Source organism: Haliotis cracherodii, unplaced genomic scaffold (genome assembly GCF_022045235.1).
Source record: "Haliotis cracherodii isolate W230 unplaced genomic scaffold, xgHalCrac1.p SCAF_6, whole genome shotgun sequence".
NCBI lineage: Eukaryota > Metazoa > Mollusca > Gastropoda > Lepetellida > Haliotidae > Haliotis > Haliotis cracherodii.
Window position 1 is genome coordinate 30028483 of NW_027266319.1, and position 22627 is coordinate 30051109.

Sequence of the window (22627 nt, forward strand, 5' to 3'; positions counted from 1 at the left end):
TTTCAGCTGCCTTGAGATTCTTAAAGCCGCATTTGCGGTAGGAACTACCGCACTCTTAGTGGATGTAGCTTATGTGAGTGATCTGACAGGACAATATGAAGTCATGATAACAAACACATTTCCCACATGGACCGTTTGACAACAAAGACACAAGTTGGTGCAATGTGACACTCACTATTAATGGTAAAGAATATCCAACTAACGATTCAAAGACTTTTCAACAAACGCGTACATTTCCAGTTTAAAAACCGTCCGCCTTTCTTCTCCGGTGATGGTGCTCATTTTCATAAAATGTCACAATCTATGTTTTCATTCCAGTCCAAAATACACAAATTAGTCCTGCACCTGTATTCTCTGGACGAGCATGAAATATGTTTCTTGTGATTAATAAGAGCAGTGTTAAAAACCATTCCACATCATGTGTAAGATGAAACCAAACATAGTCCCATGGTGTACAATACATGTGCAGCTTATGAATAGCATTTGTCCAAATATCCAAGACAATCAGTGATTAGTTGGGTGATAGGGTTTGTTTTACCTGCATCTGGAATGACAACAATCATGAAGACCCTGGTAATCATGGTAATGGTCAATCATATCGTCAAAGTGTCAAAAGTTGTTAGTTTTTTTGTCTTTTCCGTCACACATTTTTATTGTCCAGTAGCAATGTTTTTTGACAGAAGAACACTTGTCTTAGAGTCCTTTGCACCATGTCACTCCGTGAAACTTTGCGGTCCCTGTGACACTGAATTTAATTCAAGGGAGGCCTTTGGTAATTTCAATTATGATATTGATGACTTTATCTTGGAGAAAGTTTCAGTTAAAGTTGACATCATTCCAGCTGTCATCGAGAGGATTGTAGGATCATTGGGGGTGTATGCCGAAACCATGTTTCCAGATGCACCAACTCCTGATCCTCAATTATTCGGGGCTGAGCGTCTGTAAGTCGCTGTCTAGTTCTGGTGAAGCGTCGACAGACTCCATCCCATGGGTGCCGCAATCCTGAAGATTAAATTCAGAGGAGGCTAATCTTGTTGCCTTTAATGAAGTCCTCTTTGTCTTCATAGCAGACGATGGCCAATGTTCTACCGAGATTGACTTGGAATGTCAGTCACTTTTTCATCATTCACACTTGAGTCTGTAGGTAGTAAATTCAGCTTCTGATAGATCTTTGCATTGACTGCATCAGTTGGACTCTGTACAACAGCCGCGACAATCACATAAACTAGAGTGTGGATCCAGTGCAGAAAACATTCTTTTGCTGTTTTCACACACTTTCCATTTCTTGGCATCCATGCTAAAGCCACTATAAGCTGAATTACTCATCAAAAACTACAACACCAATACAGCACAAGATTCATGCATTGCTCAGACCTGTGTGTGTGTGTGTGTGTGTGTGTGTGTGTGTGTGTGTGTGTGTGTGTGTGTGTGTGTGTGTGTGTGTGTGTGTGTGTGTGTGTGTGTGTGTGTGTGTGTCTCTCTCTCCCTCCAACTCTCTCTCTCTATCCCCCCCCCGAACCCTAACCCAGTAAAAAGACTTGTTGCAGTGCCAGACAGGGTTACATCTTTTAATGTCTTTTTATATGAACCAGTTGCAAATTTAAACCCCTACTTTCTGCATTCCAGATGCTCTATCCACTAGACCACAGAGGCAGTGGAATGCTGCACCAGCTTACCGGCCATAATGTCCACCTATTCTGCATGCATAAATATTCCCCCACTTGGCGAAGTGCTCTAACAGTTGTTCTGTAGTCACGTCTGTGGGAATGTTGCACACAAACAGCGTGATCAATGAGAGCTGTAACAGAGAAAACCATAGCATAAAAAATATTGATCTAAAAATGAATAAATGTAATCTTCATTCAGCCATGACAAAATTAAACAACTGTGTGGAGTTAGCCAAAACATTGAATGAAATGTCATTGGTTGAGTTCAATGTTATCACAACTAGATACATACCAGTATATAACCAAGGTGATGTGTGTATTGAGCTGGTGCACCACTACACAGATACCAGTATATAACCAAGGTGATGTGTGTATTAAGCTGGTGCACCACTACACAGATACCAGTATCAAACCAAGGTGATGTGTGTATTAAGCTGGTGCACCACCACATATATACCAGTATATAACCAAGGTGATGTGTGTATTGAGCTGGTGCACCACCACATATATACCAGTATATAACCAAGGTGATGTGTGTATTAAGCTGGTGCACCACCACATATATACCAGTATATAACCAAGGTGATGTGTGTATTGAGCTGGTGCACCACCACATATATACCAGTATATAACCAAGGTGATGTGTGTATTAAGCTGGTGCACCACCACATATATACCAGTATATAACCAAGGTGATGTGTGTATTAAGCTGGTGCACCACTACACAGATACCAGTATCAAACCAAGGTGATGTGTGTATTAAGCTGGTGCACCACCACATATATACCAGTATATAACCAAGGTGATGTGTGTATTGAGCTGGTGCACCACTACACAGATACCAGTATCAAACCAAGGTGATGTGTGTATTGAGCTGGTGCACCACTACACAGATACCAGTATATAACCAAGGTGATGTGTGTATTAAGCTGGTGCACCACTACACAGATACCAGTATATAACCAAGGTGATGTGTGTATTGAGCTGGTGCACCACTTCACAGATACCAGTATATAACCAAGGTGATGTGTGTATTGAGCTGGTGCACCACTACACAGATACCAGTATATAACCAAGGTGATGTGTGTATTAAGCTGGTGCACCACTACACAGATACCAGTATATAACCAAGGTAATGTGTGTATTAAGCTGGTGCACCACCACACAGATACCAGTATATAACCAAGGTGATGTGTGTATTAAGCTGGTGCACCACTACACAGATACCAGTATATAACCAAGGTAATGTGTGTATTGAGCTGGTGCACCACCACATATATACCAGTATCAAACCAAGGTGATGTGTGTATTGAGCTGGTGCACCACCACATATATACCAGTATATAACCAAGGTAATGTGTGTATTGAGCTGGAGCACCACTTCACAGATACCAGTATCAAACCATGGTGATGTGTGAGTGAAACACACGTTTCGAGAAGGTGCACCACAAGACAAATATATGTTTGAGCATGTTGAAAAAGAAACTTGATAACATACAAACCTCCAGAGATGCTATTGCAGATGCTACTTTCTTTGGATCTGGAACCAAGAAACAAGTAGCATTGACAACAAATCTAGTTTTTTTCATTTGACACATATATTCAGTTGTGGTGTGAGGAATATAAACTAGAGGACCAGAGGGATAGAACAACTGATGAGGCCCAAGCAGTGTCCTTTCTCACAGACATTGGGGCAGGGCACACTCAGTACAATCTATACAAGGGATAAAGCCGAAACACCGTCCCCTCTTAGAGACATAGGATCTCCTCTCCAAAGGATCAGTGTTTTAATGAAATCCTACCTTCAGCAGCTCTCATCATCTGAAATCAAGAAACAGAAGATGTGCAAAATATATCAACAAGTGTGAAATTTCAATCTCATTAAAATCAGATTTTACAAAGATCTGATTATAATCATGATAATGGGACTGTGTGAAACATCAGACAATAGTTATTATTTTTAATAATTCAAAGAATACTACCTTTAAAACATCAGGAGTATTCAAACCCTACAGTGACATTGGTAAGAAATCAGTTTTTATTCAGCCTCAGTGCATGAGGTGATGGAAGCAAGACACTATTACTTGCACAACTTATCATGGATAGTTGACGCTCAAGAGGAATTCTGTTAAAAAATCTGAATATTTAATAGTGTGATGACAGCTGAAATCCAGCATTTCTGGCAATGTCATAAAAGAGGTTTTGTATTCATAAGAATTATCAATATCCCCCACCATAACAACCAGCTATGGCAGTAAGTGAATAGTGGTCTGTTAGCTGTGGGAATGTTATCAACAAGGTAGAGAGTCAATAGCACAGGTGCTGTATGTGAATAGTGGTCTGTTAGTTTTGGGAATGTTACCAACAACAAGGTAGAAAGTCAATAGAATAGTAGCAGTGTCTGTTAACTGTGGGAATGTTACCAACAAGGTAGAGAGTCAATAGAATAGTAGCAGTGTCTGTTAACTGTGGGAATGTTACCAAAAACAAGGTAGAGAGTCAATAGAATAGTAGCAGTGTTTGTTAACTGTGGGAATGTTATCAACAAGGTAGAGAGTCAATAGAATAGTAGCAGTGTCTGTTAGCTGTGGGACTGTTACCAACAACAAGGTAGAGAGTCAATAGAATAGTAGCAGTGTCTGTTAACTGTGGGACTGTTACCAACAACAAGGTAGAGAGTCAATAGAATAGTAGCAGTGTCTGTTAACTGTGGGAATGTTACCAACAACAAGGTGGAGAGTCAATAGAATAGTAGCAGTTAGTGAATAGTGGTCTGTTTGCTGTGGGAAGGGAGAGAGTCAGTTATCCTCCTATGAGCAAATAATAAGGACTCTTTAGCATACCACATCATAAGCATGATAAAGGGTAAAACTTCAGTATCATATTATTATTCTAGAGACGACATTTCAACACTTGTTGCTTTCTATTTCTATAACACAAGAAATATGGCTGCTGCATCATATTTATTCTAGAGAGGAGCATAATAATGACACGCACATGTCTTACAGTAGGTCGTCAGTGCATGTCAGTCATCTCTGCTCTCACAATATGGGTAAGCATTGTCTCACATTGAACATTTATTCAAAAAGAAAATTGGTGGCATTCATTTCCTACATTTTTGTTAAAAATTGGTTGCCCATTTCACACAATGACCCAAATGATTCTGTTGCAGTCAGGCCCATAAGGGCCCCAACATTTTGGCAACTTAAAAATCACTGTGTCTTCTTATGTATGATATTTAATTTGATGAAGGATAGATGCATGGATACCATAACCCACTTCCATATCACTGACTGTCAAGTGATCATCACCCCCACCCCCACTGAAGCCTAAAACTGCAGCAGAATCAATCACCACAAAATAAGCTGAAAGTGTTGAACCTCAGCTTTATTTAACTTTTTAAGTACTGAAGATATTTAGCTATCAGATAGGTGATGATGTAGAGGGGAAACGAATGTCTTCTCCAATCGTGCAATATTCTTTGAACACATTTCCCTTATTATTGTAGATAGCCTCATTCACAGAATGAATATGCAGCTGTGATTGATCATGCCACTCTTTACTAATATTCTTTAGCAAGGATTTCTGCAGATGTGCCAAATGCAGACATGGAACATGTGGTTGATGGATGACGTTGCTTTGAATGTGGCTGAAGAAGTAGATTGTCCCTATACAGTAGAAGATGATGTCTTCGATCTGCTATGTTTATGAGTGTGGTAAACTGTCCGGAAGGGCGATACGAAAATAAATTGAAGTCTCTTGGTGTCGGAGATGTTCTAAAGAACCTGAGGTAGAAGTCCTATCAGTGGGTAGGCATAAGCTTTCAGACCACCCCAAGAGATGGCTAGAGCATTATGATCCCATGCTTTTGAGTCTGGTATTGGAGAGACAAATCTTGGTAGTTGAGTATTGCAATGGCTTTGAACAGGTCTATTTCTGGGTTTCAGTATTGATGGCAGATTCATTGCAACGTCTCCGAGGGGTCCATGGTACTTGTGACTGTGTCTTTAACCTGCCTGGGTGATGAACAATGCTCCGATGATCTAGACTCCATGTGTGGGGATTATGTCCCTTTTCTTGAATGATGAGCCAGTCGCAGTGGAGAAACTGAGTGATACGTATTGTGGTGTGGGTGAAAACCAATGGAACCGTGGAAATGCCAAATGGGAGCACCCACCATTGATAACGTATCCCTTGGAAGATACTTTCGATGATCCAGATGGATACGCACATGAAGGAACGCATCCAGTAGGTCTAGACTGACCATGCAGTTTCCCGTTTTTATGATCTTTCGTAGAAATGCAATCGAGTTCATCCGAAAGTTTGGTGGTGTCTCAACAAAGGTTCTGTGACAATATGTGGCATGTTAACACCACCATCTGGTGACTTGTAGTAGTGGTTTCCCGCTCCCCTGAACAAAGCTTCGGTGAAGGGGATCCCCTATGAAAGCACCTCCTTCGTTGTGTTGAAAGATGTTCACAGGGTGTAGGTTGCATTTGACAATCATGATGACATTCCCTTTCTAGATAAGGCCATCGATCCTGAGATCGGTGACGAACCCCATCATAATCATTGCATCTTCGCTCATCCTCAAGGTGAAGGTTCAGTGAACGTTCCTTACGTTGTCTCCTTGTCAATTGTCCTGGTTACCACTCCTGGATTGATCTTTATTATCATCCCTTTTTTGATGCTGATGTTTATCCTTAGACAGCTGACCATCCCGATCCCTATCATTGAACTGTTGAACATAAATCAGGCCTCCTGAGAAAGGCACATCATTGTCTTGATGTACGTCGATCCTGATGATCTGACCGATCATTGAACCACTTCCAATCCAAATTCGTCAGTCTGTGAGCAACCCTGTGTTGTCTTTGGTCGGTGAGATAGTTCATCACATTCTCTAGGACTCTGATCCAGTGTCCAATCAGTCCTTTGGTTGAATGTCTGCCAGAGGTCAAGATCATCAAATCCCTATGCAGTTCATGTCGCAAGTCATTGTTTCGATAAGATGCTGAGGATGAGATTGTAGCTAGCTAATTAATATGCCAGACTTCCAATCACTCTCACATCGTGCATGCTTCAAAAGATGGTAAAGTCATCTTCAGAGAGATCTCTCCTTATTTTAGGCCATGATCAAAGCCATGACAGTTGCTACATCTTTTCTCGGGGTCATATTCTAAAAAAGTCAATTTATAACTGCCACAAACTTCCCTCTTTCTGTTGTCATTGCTAAGGACTATAGAACTCAAATAACAAGTGTTCTTGGTAACATGACCAGGCAGCACAAGATCCATGCATTGCATATTGTGAACAACCTCAGATGCTTTTTTTCTTTTTTTTGCTTTTTATTCTTTGTTTAAGGCAGCACTGAGCAACATTTCAGCTATATGACAGCACCAAGGTGCATATGATGACATACTATCAAGCAAGTCACAGAGCCTGACTACCCGATCCACTTGGTGGCCTCTTACAACCACCAATTCTAACCCAGATCCCCAAGGGGTCCCAAAGGAAAAGATTCAAAATGTCACATCTGATGTTTACCAGTTTTAGTGCTGACATTGATAATAATCAAATGAACCTTGGATTAAAATATGACTAATATTGATAAAAAAAAAACAATATGACTCACAGACTTGCTCTTGCTCGACACATGTACAAACAGTTCCCTGTCTCGCAAATTGTGTCTTGACTGCAGACATTTCAGAGCATCTTCTTCCTTGGTGTAGGTAAGAAAGGCGAGCTTACTGTTTTTGTTTCTGATTCTGGAACTGAGAGATGAGGTAATGTGAACATGGGCTTAACTTCACATTCAAGATTACTGAAATCATAGAGTGATAGTGATGATGTTCCTTTGTTTGTTTAATGCCACTCATTAATATATACAGTCAAGTCCCGTTAATCTGACATCAATGGTTGCATATGATTATGTCGGATCAAAGAGTATGTCGGATAAACGAAATTTAGTAGTATCAACGTTCGTGATCGAAAATCGGATAACTACACGATAGATAAGGATTCAAACACGTAATAAAAAATATAAAATATATATTCATATTGTTATGTTACACTGTTGGTGGAATATGTTTTGTAATCATGCAACCTCTAAAGTTTAACGCAAAACAACTGTTACGGCCTGTATAACCGATTCAAAATACTTTAACAAGCATAGTCTGGAATGAAAGTCGCAACACTTGCTTTCTAAGTGGCTAACGTCGACTTACAGTTGGTCATTTCATTGGTAGGTCATAGTTCGCGAAAGGTTGTTCTGATGTGACCTGTAATGGGATGTCCTCGTTGATAACGATACCTTGCATCTGATTTTAATAAGATTGAGGTAATCTAAGCATGTGAATTATCCGGTTTTCTTTATTTAAAGCAGTAATTGTTGATTGTTAAACAAGTTTATCTCTGCAGCCGTTGTAATATGCAGCTACCAGCCAATTCGTCTCGCATCAAAACACAGGCTGTGTACTCGCGGGCAGATGACCACGGAGTACGCTGATCACTGTGTCGGATTAACGAGACTGATTTCGGTAATTCGTTGCAAATTAGGTGTGTCGGGAGTCGGAGTGCGAGACTGTCGGATTTACGGGTCTAAATAGCACTGATTTAATCGGTTCCCATCATTAGTGTCAGATAAAGCCGATTGTCTGATTAATGAGTGACGGATTAACGAGACTTGACTGTACCAGCAATGTGATGGTAGTGTGTAAATAATCAAGTCTGGATATGGCAATCCAGTGATTGACATCCTACACATTGATCTACGCAATTGGGATAGAATGGCATGCAGCACCTAAGTCAGCTAGCCTGACAAACCAATCTCGTAAGTTGCCCCTTACAACAAGCATTGGTCACTGAAGATCGTTTCTAACCAAGATCTCGCTGTGTATGAAGATGATCTGGAATGATGTGCCATCTTACCGCTCTTTGTTTTTTATTATTTCGCAGGAGAATAATTTTCCCCACATGGAAAAGTACTCAAACAGTTCGTCTTCAGTCACGTCAGGAGGGACGTTGGTCACTAACAGCTTGTGGGTCTGTAAAACAATAAAGCTGATAAAAACACTGAATCTTGACAAACACTAATGTTTCTTTTCTGTTTAACGCCACACAAAGCAGTATTTCAGCTACATGACGGCAGCGAGTAAATAATCAAGTGATTGATATCATGAGCATCGTTCCATGCAATTGAGAAACAATGACATGCTATCAACCTAAATCCTCGCTGTTGACCATCTAATCCATTTAGTCACTCTTTTGACAAGCATAGAACGCATGGGACCGATATTTTTACCTGGAATCCTCTAGGGTGCATTGAGATTTACAACACTGTACATCATGAAGTAATGCTTGGAACCATATTGATGCCATACTGGGCAAAGGATCATGCGAAATAGGCTGCACACATGAGCAAGTTCCTTGAGTATCCTTTAAAGCCACAGCATTTCCATCTCATTAAGATTCTGACAGAATCAGTCGTACAGCCAGTCATTGAATAACCCTTTCAAGCAATATATATATGATCAAGAGCGAAATATCAAACAATAGTTAATAATTCAATTCACTGTTAATTTTTGGAGTAATCAGGAGTAATCACTCCCACATCCCCAATTTTCTGCACCCTTGTGTTACATGTAATTTGTCATTCTTGCTTTGCCTTAATGTCATCAAACTGCGGGGACTTCAAGATCAGGTGCTCATGTTCCTATTATGTTTTACAGTTATGCATCATAAATGTATTTCACACTGACAGCAGACTGGCCTATTTTTCAATGTTGATAAATTTATGGGACCAGCGTACAACCTGTTTGTGTTCGGTGCAACTTGGTTTTCGTGTCAACATGCACCTGGTCTGTTAAATTTGGGAGAGAGGTAGAGTAAGGTAGAGAGTCAATAGCACAGCTGCCGTGAGTGAATAGTGGTCTGTTAGCTGTGGGAATGTTATCAACAAGGTAGAGAGTCAATAGCATAATAGCAGCAAGTGAATAGTGGTCTGTTATCTGTGGGAATGTTATCAACAAGGTAGAGGGTCAATTGCACAGCAGCAGTAAGTGATGAGTGGTCTGTTAGGTGTAGGAGTGAGTGAGTTTACTGTAAACAGGGAAATTTTCGAATGAGACTCAATCGCAAAAATTAAAAACGCAAAAATAAGTATAAATAATACATATAATTACATATTTTATTCATTGCAACACGTCATCAAATGTTGAAATCATCAACCAGAACCACAAGTTACTCAATAAGTTAAAAACACAAATGAATGCAGAATGGTCACACAATACATCACAAATGACAGTGTAAACAGACCAGTCAGTGTCACTGTTACCTCACAGTAATCCTGCCTTCTTCCAACCTCGCTTGATTGCGTCAGTGTCCTTTGCAATTTTGTCCACAATTTTGTTTGCATTTAAACTCACAGTCATGACAATGAGTTGAGTCAATTATCGTATTTGATAATTGGTCGCAATCCCTTTCCGGTCAACTTTCCGGCCAACTCAGATTAACTAGCTTCGGAGAGAAGCTGTCTATTGTTTGGTAATGGAGAGGTCATCTCAACACGGCAACTCGCAAAAATATCTCGTCGCAGTATTGTCTTTGGTGTGGTATTCGCAATATTTTAACGGCGCAGAAATAAAGCTGTTTACAGTAGTTTTACGCTGCTTTTAGCAATATTCCAGCAATATCTTGGCAGAGGACACCAGAAATGTGCTTCACACATTGAACTGAGCTGGTGCACCACTACACAGATACCAGTGTTAGAGATTAGCACTTGTCCTGTAGTCCATGCCAAACTGCCCTTTTCTTAAGGTGGACTGCCCAATACTTAAGGTATCATAAGGACAAATAGAAATTTGCCATTTTTAAGGGTTTTGCTATATGTGCACCACCACATATATACCAGTATATAACCAAGGTGATGTGTGTATTAAGCTGGTGCACCACCTCATATACACCAGTATATAACCAAGGTGATGTGTGTTTTGAGCATGTTCATACCTTGACAGACATGTTTGAGCAGGTGCACCACCTTACAGATAGATGTTTAGGCATGTTTAAAGAGAGAACTGAGAACATACAAACCTCCAAAGATGCTAAAGCAGCAGCTGTTTTCCTTCGATCTGGAACTAAAAAAACAAACCTTGGGGTTTATATTTGCACAATAACATATATTCCAATTCTGTGGAGTGAGGTAACTAAAGGTCCAGATTGTCTACATGGGATGTTGTTCCTTCTTACAGACATTGGGGCTGGGAACCTAATCTCATCACGTCCAGTACAATCTATACAAGTGATGAGGCCCTGTTTCCTTCTTACAGACATTGGGGCTAGGAACCTAATCTCATTACGTCCAGTACAATCTATACAAGTGATGAGGCCTGTAGTTATTTCTTACAGACATTGGGGCCGGGGACCTAATCTCATCATGTCCAGTACAATCAATACAAGTGATGAGGCCTGTAGTTATTTCTTACAGACATTGGGGCTGGGAACCTAATCTCATCATGTCCAGTACAATCAATACAAGTGATGAGGCCCGTAGTTCCTTCTTACAGACATTGGGGCTGGGGACCTAATCTCATTACGTCCATAGAGATTACTACACAAGTGTCAGTCATTTTCCATTTATCAGAACCTATTTAACGAGCGAAAGCTAGTTAGATACGCTTTGAAACAAGTTGTAAGATAAATGGTATCTGAAATGCATGACTGCAGTAATCTGTTTCTTACACACCCTAAAATTGCACCTTTTTAGCATCGAATAGGTGCATTTTGTACTCTCATGAACGCAGTGGTGCATTAATACATAACGCAACAGTCTTTACATCACCTGACCTAATGCTTACAACTCATAAATAATGTGACCCTGCACGAAAAGGTTTCGCTAATATCTGTGGATTGTAAACTAGATAAGATCTATGAATGAGTTAAGTTTAATGGCACACATAAGATCAAAATGATGCCGAGTTAATAATTTTCACCTCAAAGAAATGACCCAATATGTACAATAATGTTTACTTGCATATGAACCACTTTTACAAAATGGTGTGAACACTATGTGGGATTTTCAGAGAAGGATTTACGTTGATTGAGGGATCATACATACATAAATGTGTCATGTAAGTAATCAGATACAATCTGACAATCTGCGTAGTGTTATTTGCTTTTATGTGTTCCAATGTAACCAAGAGAATAAGTTGGGAAATGCAGGTAACCACCGTTGTAGTTGTGTGTGATTTTGCGTCAGTCATGGCATCACACAGGACGGAAACGTTTCACCATCCTGTTGAATTTACCTAATCATTGTAATGTATATATTTTTAATTCCGTAATTCGTGCTACAATACTCTACCCATGGATATACTCAAACACGTGAGCCAATAAATGCAACAATCAGACGAAAGGATCTCTGAAGTTCAGAACATAGGAGGGAATGCTACACAGTGGAGAATGTGAATTTTGCTTTGTTTACATTTCAAACAAGTAGTTTCCTGAGCATAGCATTTGTTTCCACACCTAATTTATTTTGTTTGATTTCATCTTGATAATTTGTATTGGTGACAAAGACAATTTGTCATTTGATTCTAAAATGTATGAGGAAGTTTGAAAAAATATGCGATGTAATAGGCGTCTTGTGAAAATGTGATTTTGAAATTCAATTCTTTGAGTAAATATCCGATATCTAAATTTCTAAACATATTGTAAATAATTAATGCCCTAATTTTCAGAGGTCACATGGAGTAGTTTTGCTTTGCCTAAATGATATCACAGAAAAGGGAATTTCCTACAGAATTCAAAACCGTGAAGTGTATATTTGTGTGCATGATGTACTTTGAATATAATTCGACTTTGAAGTAAGTCAGGGGATAAGGCTGTAAAACCATAACATTCAACAGACGGTGAACATTCGACTGAAGCACAAGTAACTTATGAATGACTTACGATAAGGAAAGTAGTCCGTCAAAATCTGACCTTAGGTCATCACCATGGAGTAGCCAATCACTGGCCTGGAATTCGATCTCACACACGTTTGATATCAGTTTCTCAAATAGGTTTTTCATCCACAGGTGTGTAAGAAAGAACAATCTATACAAGTGATGTGGACCAATCTTTGGAGGCCTCGCCTCCAATAGTCATGATAGTTCATAGTCCCATATTACAGTCATGAGGAGCTGTGAACTTAATGTCATCACATCCACTACACTCTATACAGGTGATGAGGCCTTATCGTAGGCCCCTCTTACAGACATGGGGTCCCCCTCCAGTGTTTTATTGAAATCCTACCTTTTGCATCTTTAATCATCTGAAATCAAGAAACGGAAGACATGTCACAAGCAATATATATCAGAACAAGAATGAAATATTCAACAATATTTATCATTGTTAATAATTCAAAGACTACTAACTGTCAGGAGTAATCGCATCCATCTCCCCAATTTTCTGCATCTAGACGTCAGAAACTGGACAGAAGCGAGGTTTTTTCACCTTAGTGCATGAGGTTTGGGTAGAAAGATACTATTATGTGCACAACTTACAACAGATAGTTGACCCTGAGGAGAACTTCTGTTAAAAATCTGAAGATTTTATCGTGTGATTACCAATAAGAATTACCTATATCCCCTATCATGACACACACGTCTTACAGTGGGTCCTGAGTGAATGTCAGTCATCTCTGAATGTAACCATTTTTTTCCATAAATAGTGGTGGCATTCATTTCCTAAACATCTGTTGAAAATGGGTCCCCCCCTGTCATGCAAAGACCCCACTGATTTTGTCACAAACAGTAAATGCAATAAGGAGTAATGCAGGATAAGTTAAAAAATATATATACTAACATATATATCTATTTTCTATCCTATTTCACACTATGCATTTCACCATCAGTCTGATCCTTTAGTGGAAACAATCCTTGGCCCTGTTTCAAAGCTTCAAAAACACCTCAACCAACCCCACCTCAGCCAACCCCGCCTCAACCAACCCCACCTCAACCAACCCCACCTCAACCAACCCCACCTCAACAACCATGGCCACCACCAGCTGTTGCAATGCATGGACCCTGTGCTGTAAACCAGTGCATAATGACCGTACACTACCTGATTACCTGACCTAACCTACCATCTCATTCAATTTCATAGAGTGTAACTGTAAACAGGCTTGCATAACTGTGATGCGGGGTTGGTTATCCTATCTCACACTATGCATTCATCCCACGGTTGGAAGGTGGGGAGCAGATACCCAAGCCTGACACCAAGAACGTCCAGATAGATATTCAGGACCAATTCTAACCCAGATCCCCACAAGGTTCCAAATGAAGGTAATGATTCAATCAAAATGTCACATGCTGACATGGATTATAATGAAATGAATATGTGATTCAAATCTGCTTATAGCATTGACAAATTGAATAAAAAGGACTATGAACTCACAGATTTGCTCTTGACCGACACACGTACAGACAGCTCCCTGTTTCGCAAATGGTGGCTTGACTGCAGACATTTCAGAGCGTCTCCTTCATTGGAGTAGGAAACAAAGGCAATCTTATTGGTTCTGGAACTGAAAGATGAAGTAATGTGACAATGAGTTTAACGTCACATTCGACTGTGTTTGTGTTTGTGTGTATGTGTGTGTGTTTTTTTGTGTGTGTGTGTGATTTTGTTTTTGTGTGTGTGTGTTTTTGTTTGTTTGCTTGCTTGCATGCGTGCGAGTGTGTGCAAGACTCTGCAGTTTCACATGGATACCCAGTTTCAGATACCGTATACTGACTCCGAGCTGCCGAGTCCTTGCTTTATACTCTGTTGAGCGCATGACTGGGTTACAATACATGCAATAAGCACCATCTTTTAACATCTGGGCGATTGACATCCTAAGCATTTATCTATGCAATTGGGATAAAAGGACATGCAGCAACCAAGTCAGCGAACCTGACCACTTGACCCTGTAAGTTGCCTCTTACAACAAGCATTGGTCACTGAAGATCGTTTCTAACCCCTATCTCGCTGTTTAAGAAGTTGATCCAGAATGATGTATCATCTTACCGCTCTGTTTCCACTATTTCACAGGAGAATATGGTTCCCCACCGGGAAAAGTACTGAAACAGTTCGTCCTGAGTCACTTCAAGGGGTATGTTGGTCACATACAGTTTGTGCTTCTGTAAAACAAAAAGCTCTGATCAAAACACTGAATCGTCACAAACACTTTGTTTTAATTATTGTTGGTGTGAAGTTATTGAGATCTGTTTTTTTCTGTTTAACGCCACACAAAGCAGTATTTCAGCTACATGATGACAGTTAGTAAATAATCAAGCATCCATCAGACAATCCAGTGATTGACATCCTGAGCATCACTCCATGCAATTGGGAAACAATGACATGCTTTCAAACCAAATCCTCGCTGCTGACCACCCAATCCATTTAGTCACTCTTTTTACAAGCATAGAACGCAGGGGACCAACATTTTTACCTGGAATCCACAAGGGTGTATTGGGATTTATAACATTGTATAACATAGGAAAGAGGCACACCTGTGCAAGATCCTTGGGTATCCTTTAAAGCAACAATATTTCAATCTCATTAAGATTCTGACAGAATCAGTCGTACAGCCAGTCATTGCATAACCCTTTCAAGCAATATCTGATGGATGCTTGTCCTTATGCTCATAAGCATCATAAGTGAGCTTTCAATTTCTTTCAGTGCATTTTATTATAGTTAGTTATCTGCTAGTCCAGCAATTAGGCACAAGCTGTCAATCACCCACTGGCCAATGATAAGCATGATAAGAAAGAACAAATAGCTTTGTTTCACAGAAATACATACGTCCATATCGTCTCTTCTTTTCCATGGATCTGAAACAGAGAAAGTTGACAAGTGTTCCAGTTGGATACAGTATCGGGGCTGCACGTTGTTCAGAATTGTTTCCCCTAATTTGTTAGCCCAACAATGTCGCACTTTAAGTGCTGTTAGAGGTTTCCACATTTACATGACATTTACATGTAGGTGATATTCCGGTTACAGTTTAAACACACATGACAGACACACATATTGGTTTGTTATTACTTTTTTGACAGCTGTCATTTCAATTTTGAAGGTGTACTTAACTCATATTTTTCAAATGGAAAAAGAAAATCATTTGCTCTCTTATTCCATTTGTGAGAATTATTTTAATAAACTTGAGATATTCATTATTTGTGTCATGTATTTGTCATTTCTTGCTTTAAAGCCCTGGATCACCATTTTGGGCTCAAAAAAGCAAAATCTGTAACTAAGCCCGGGGCTTAAATCCATGTAGTCATGGTATGTATAAGCCTATACACATCTCTAGTATCATCTCTACATAAATTTGACTGCTAATATATACCGGTATACTTTTCAAGAGAAGTTAAAGGACACCCATGCAGACAAACATAGAAATAGGTAAGATTCTACATCCACAGAAAGACTTGCAGAAAATATTAGACAATGCAGAATTGAAGAAAAAATGCGGAATTTGCCTTTTTAATCAATCAATGCACAAATATTAATTATTTTCAAACTATTGTATTTAATTTTACCCATATGATGCCCAAACATGCAACATGTGATTCAAACATACAACATACTTTCTGACCAACGTCTAGAATGCCAATCAAAGTATATGTGGCGTTTTATAAATTTAACAGAAATGATGTATTTGAAAATCTTATTAAAAAATTGCATATTCATATACATTTCCTATCTCACTCTATCTCACATGTGACATGTCTGTTTTCTGACAAGGTTTCTTCACAACTTACTTCAAAGAACTTGGAAAAAAAGGAAGAAAGAAGAAGGCCAGTGTCCTTTTTGAACCATGTAAGTGCTGAAGTAAATATTTGCGTTTTGTTTTTTTATAAGGATTACAAGTTTTACTGAACTTAATCTAGAAAACAAAATGTACGCAGAACGATTAATTATTATCAGTTGGAATGATCCAATCATCAATCATGAGTTTACCACCAATTGTGCATGACCTTCCCATTTGTGGACAACTTACCTCCCCCCTTTTTGTCCTGGAAAAAGAAACAAGGTTTATTCATTAGAAATTTCAGTTTTGACTAAAATCAAAAACATTCTTTTCATTATATATATGTTGTCTGAATCCACACTCAGTCATATTCCGGCCACATGTCATGCAAAGTCCGGACGGGATTGATGTTACAAGGACAGATCCATGGTCAAATATGGGGTAGTGGGACATACTGAGCCACTCAATCCCGAGGGAGACAAGCATGGGGTACTGTGGACCAATTGAGCCCCACAATCCCTAGGGCCGACAAGCATGGGGTACTGAGGACCTATTCTACTTCACAACCCCCAGGGAGACAAGCATGGAGTACTTTGGACATACTCTACCCCACAACCCCCAGGGAAACAAGCATGGGGTACTTTGGACATACTCTACCCCACAACCTCCAGGGGTCAAGCATGGGCTACTGAGGACATACTCTACCCCACAACCCCCAGGGGGACAAGCATGGGGTACTTTGGACATACTCTACCCCAGAACCCCCAGGGGGACAAGCATGGGGTACTGAGGACCTATTCTACTTCACAACCCCCAGGGAGACAAGCATGGGGTACTTTGGACATACTCTACCCCACAACCCCCAGGGAGACAAGCATGGGGTACTTTGGACATACTCTACCCCACAACCCCCAGGGGACAAGCATGGGGTACTTTGGACATACTCTACCCCACAACCTCCAGGGGTCAAGCATGGGGTACTGAGGACATACTCTACCCCACAACCCCCAGGGGGACAAGCATGGGGTACTTTGGACATACTCTACCCCACAACCCCCAGGGGGACAAGCATGGGGTGCTGAGGACCTATTCTACTTCACGACCCCCGGGGAGACAAGCATGGGGTACTTTGGACATACTCTACCCCACAACCCCCAGGGAAACAAGCATGGGGTACTTTGGACATACTCTACCCCACAACCCCCAGGGGACAAGCATGGGTTACTTTGGACCTACTCTACCCCACAACCCAAGGGAGACAAGCATGGGGTACTTTGGACATACTCTACCCCACAACCCCCAGGGGACAAGCATGGGGTACTGGGGACCTATTCTACCCCACAACCCAAGGGAGACAAGCATGGGGTACTTGGGACCGATTCTACCCCACAACCCCCAGGGGGACAAGCACAGGGTACTTGGGACCAATTGAGCCCCACAATCTCTAGGGCCCATAACCATGGGGTACTGGAGAGCGTGTACATATGTAGAAGTATTTTGGAGCTCACCGTGACAAGAATTTGTTTCTTCTGTATGATGTGAGGACCAGCAGCAAGAGCAGCCTGAGCATCTTCTCCGCGCCTGTACTGTACAAGACCTTTTCCTGAAGAACTGAAAGAACATGCTAGGTGTTTATTTCTCACTTCTCATGTTACTGCCGTCAAATAGCTGGAATAATTGCTGAGTGCAGCTTTAAACAACAAACAAAACTTATGTTACTCATTTGCTGACCCTCAAAATCAGGGATGTGGAAAGATAGTGAAGTGCCATTTCAAAACAGTGTCTGATGTCTGAGATAAGCCAAGGTTAAACCACAGACAGTCATGGCCTATTTGACAGGTGAATTACTGACAATGATCGTAAATGGAAGTAAATCTGGGATTGAGGTCACAGTAGCTATTAGGGTTGGGATGAGTTCGAATTTACTACCAAGGTACCCACCCCACTATTACCCAACCCTACCCGGGTACCCACTGTAGGTCTCAAGAAATACAAAATGTCCGATTGGGAATTTTTATTTACCACAGCACTTGCAAAACATATTTAGATACACATATTAAACGATCTGGTCATACATACACATAAGTTGACTTAAGTTATATCTTTATTCAACCATATGAAAAGTCAGAATGAATGGGTGCATAGTCAGAAAGAAATGCGAATATTAGCATGATTAGTGACCTGTAGTGTAACCATAGAGTAAAAGATAATTTTTGTCATTAAACTATATATCACGTGACTAACCACAGGTCCGGGTAGTCCTGTGGATACCCAGTCCTACTCAGTACCCATCCAACCCCGGTAACAGAGTTACCCATCCCAGCCCTACTAGCTAGGCCTACAACTAGAATTCTGCACATCCAGCTAGAATTTAGAATGCATAAACGTATCATTCACTCTAAAGATATTATGATTATGATCTCCAAAATCTATGTGCTTGTGTGATGTGGCAAGGGGTAAAGGTCATGGAAAGTCTTGTGATTTCAAATGAATGTGTGAAATAACTGCCTCCCTCCTTGCCCGTGACTAACATGTTTTTGGTCTGGCTAAAGATTCTAAATTCTAAATATCCCTATCATGACAGATATCAGATTTATTTGTGCACACCTCTTCGTTGATCGAAATAAAACATAGTCCCTGTTTCTGTAGATTAGTACAACCATCAAAAGTGAATTTTTAAAAATATCCATAACCAGTTGAGGTTGACAGATCAAAAGTACCCCCCCCCCCCACCCCCCATCCCTTCATAATAGTTGTCTCATGATTGCAATTTGGGTTTACTATATTGATAACTATGTCGAATCAAATTTCTGTAAAAATGAACTATTGCTTATTTAAGCTAGTGTAATTTGAAAATGGCTGGTAACTTTTTAACATGTTTAAAGCAAGCTAGCCCAACAGGCCAGCAGTATTTTTTTACTATTTCACACTCAATGCAGATTTCAGTGCGACCTTTCACGCAGGCCTGATCAGAAGTTGTACTCACATTCCATCATCTCTTATCTTTACGTAGACATCAATCATGCCTCCCCACTGGGAGAAGTACTTGAACAGATCAGACGTTGTTGTTGTCAGCAGGAGGTCAAACACGTAGAGCGTACAGGCCTTCTCGTCATCCACCTACAGCAAATGAACGGATGGATGGATGGATGGACGGACATACAGACGACAGATGGATGGATGGGTGGGAGTTTGGAATGAAAGAATGAATCAAAAGATTGTGATAACATTAAATATTTGCAAGTGAAATGAGTCATGTGGAAGCCAGTCACATTTGTTTAACCAATATTTAATATAGGTAATAAACTTTAGTCTGTTAGTACAAGACAAAGTCTTCAGGGTTGATTTCTCCAAAGTTGATTTCTCCTTAACTCTATCTGTTTACATGAACTCCTGGTCCAATGTGAGATGCAGACTTGTTGGATTTGACCCCTGCCTCTTGATCTACCCCATGGGGATTCCAGGTTGTAGTAGGTCCTCAGCAACCTATGCTGGTGGTGAGAGGCAACCAGATGGATTGGGTGGCCAGGCTTTCTAAGTTGGTTGACAGCATGTCATCATACTCCCATCTTCTCGAGGCAAGTGTATTCACAAGCATATATCTGTTAGCTAGTTTTGACCTTTGCCACATCAAGCCCACTTTACTTGGTTTGGTCTTGGCACCACCTCTCGTAGATCACGAGTAGTGCCCAGACAAACCAAGGCAATCATTGACATCATGATTGAGTGGTTGAGATGGAAAAGACATATTCGTGTCAACAAAGACAGCACACAGTAAATCATTTCTATACGAATGTGTTCCAGTTTAGGTGAATTGACTTAAAACTTGGAAAGAGCTAGAAAATGCTAATCTTCGCTTAAATGTTGAAAGAAACTTGAGCACAAATTCGACAAGCTATTGCAAAGGCCATGTTTTCAGAACCCAGATGTCGATATTATGAAACTTTCTCTGATTGGACTATCATATTTAGTGCAGAAAATTGAGCTTGATGTGGCAAGGATGGAATCTAGACTTTGATAAATGGGTTTGTGGGCGCTCTTGCCTCGGGAAGATGCCATACTCTTGGGGCATGGCTGGCTGCTCATAATATCAATCACTGGATTGTCTGGTCTAGACTTAAATATTCACATGCTGCCATTATATAGCTGGAATACTACTGAGAGTGACGTTAAACAATGGGGGACAGATAATCCATAATTATGAGTTTCAAGTAGGTTATGTTAATTTACATTAACACATGATTAAGTTAGAAAATGACAGAAAAACATGACAGATGGCATAGTGTAATCAGATTGTGACGCCATGAACCCGAGATGACATTATATAATATTTTGAAGCAGTTTGATGTCAAATGGCATCAAATGACCAATCAGCATGATCAGTTTTGAGAATTGCTAAAATGCACATGTGAAAATTTCAGAAAGTTATAAACAGTCATTCTACCTTTGAGGGTAATATTTTTCATACATAATCTTACCTTTGCATGAATCTTGGATGGTGGCTCTGCTGGAACACACACAAATATATATCGTTTGATAGGCATTAATTAGAAGTTGACGGATGACAAAGTAGACACAATTTATAGATAACAACTTCTTTAATACTGTAAAGGCGACGTTTCGGTATAGATCCTTATGCCTTGCTTGACAATGGTATAAGGATCTATACTGAAACATATAAGGATCCAAACCGAAATGTTGCCTTTACAGTATCAAAGTTGTTATCCATAAATTGTATCTACTTTGTCAAATAAATATTGATTAGAAAACATATTTTCTTGTGCATAATACGATGACAGGGTTCCAGATACCTTTTGGAGCCACTGACCATGTAGACCTGTACTCACACACTATATACACATTGGATATTGATTGTTTACTTGGAGTATTTACTCAGAGATTTATCAAGACCTGCTCGGGTCTCAAGTCTGCAGGAAATGTCAACAAAACATTTCCAAATTGAGTGAGTGTTTGTTTGTTTGTTGTTTTAATGCCATACTCAGCAGTATTCCAGCCACATCATGGCAGTCTGTATAAAAGTCTGGACCAGTCAATCCAGTGTTGGATACCATGCATTGATCTATGCGATTTGGGGCTCGATTTACAGAACTTGATTTAACCTGTACCACGTGCATGTGGGCTTGTTGCACCAGACTAAACAATGGTCCCAAACATTTATCACAGTTGAAACAAAGATGCATAAACTAGTCTAAATAAGTAAAACCACAGATCTCTAATGACTGTGTCATACATCATGAAACCGACACTACAGCAGTTAGTGACTTAGTAGAATAAACAAAACTTAGAGATGCTGAGGTTGTTGAAAGATTGACGTTGTGTGGATACCTAAGGGTAAATCAAGCACAAATTTACTTTTTGGGGACTTGGTGCATGTAGACATAAATATTAGGTTGCATTTTTCAATAATAGGTTGCACTGGTGCATGTTTTTAATAGCTAAATTGAGCCCTAACTGGTAGTTTATGGGTTTTTTAAATGGTAAAACTAGGCTTGGACTGGTAATTTATGACTATTTAGGCCCTGTGGATCTGCAAATAAAGCACCTCAAATCTTTGTTGTTGAACAAAGGATCGGCAATAATCAATAAAGCATATTTTCCAAACAACATGAACAAAGTCAGCTAGGATTCCCCATTGTCTATGCATAGGATAAAACACACCTCTGAGGTTTTTGTTGCAAATGTAAAACCGTGATCTAGGGAAAAGCCCAAGGGCTGAAGTCCAGAGGGCTTTTTCCGAGATCAAGGAGTTACATTTTCAACAAAAACCTCGGAGGCTTGTTTATCCAACTTATCACTGTCTAAATGCTTCAAATACCTGAAGAAATAGGCAAACACTGAGATACCGTATAGAGAAACAATACAGTGTGTCGCGGCATAAACGGAATTTGATCAAAGCATTCGAGAGAGAACCACCTGCAGCATGGACTAGCTGGAGTCATGACATGATAAATTCAACAACCACTCATCACCTGCCTCGGTTGCTCAGTGGGAAAACAGTGGGTTACAAAACTTAACACGATATGTGAGGTTGCAGGTTTGATTCATGTCATGGAATTTTCAAGCAACTTTTAACTAATCATCAAACACAATTGTGTTCACATCAAGAGCCAAGTTAATAAAAAGTTAACTGAAAACCTAGGTATTACAACTGAAATGTAAAACCTCAACATGCTCA

At 40.0% G+C, this 22627-nt stretch overlaps 1 protein-coding gene across 3 annotated transcripts in view; it reads right to left on the reverse strand.

The window, feature by feature from the left end:
* Positions 1–22627, reverse strand: part of LOC139444607 (uncharacterized) — a 64943-nt gene that overhangs the window by 38246 nt on the left and 4070 nt on the right. For 2 of the 3 annotated variants that reach the window (XM_071225513.1, XM_071225511.1), the window contains exons 5-18: positions 20910–20938; positions 19418–19551; positions 17940–18042; positions 16681–16696; positions 15486–15514; positions 14709–14821; positions 14100–14226; positions 12957–12975; positions 10755–10798; positions 8595–8710; positions 7300–7438; positions 3470–3488; positions 3170–3207; positions 1677–1798 (exon numbers count right to left, since the gene is read on the reverse strand). In XM_071225513.1, coding sequence (XP_071081614.1) covers positions 1677–1798; positions 3170–3207; positions 3470–3488; positions 7300–7438; positions 8595–8710; positions 10755–10798; positions 12957–12975; positions 14100–14226; positions 14709–14821; positions 15486–15514; positions 16681–16696; positions 17940–18042; positions 19418–19551; positions 20910–20938 — 1048 coding nt within the window. The remainder of the gene's footprint in view (positions 1–1676; positions 1799–3169; positions 3208–3469; positions 3489–7299; positions 7439–8594; positions 8711–10754; positions 10799–12956; positions 12976–14099; positions 14227–14708; positions 14822–15485; positions 15515–16680; positions 16697–17939; positions 18043–19417; positions 19552–20909; positions 20939–22627) is intronic. The other variant, XM_071225512.1, reaches the window with a different exon arrangement.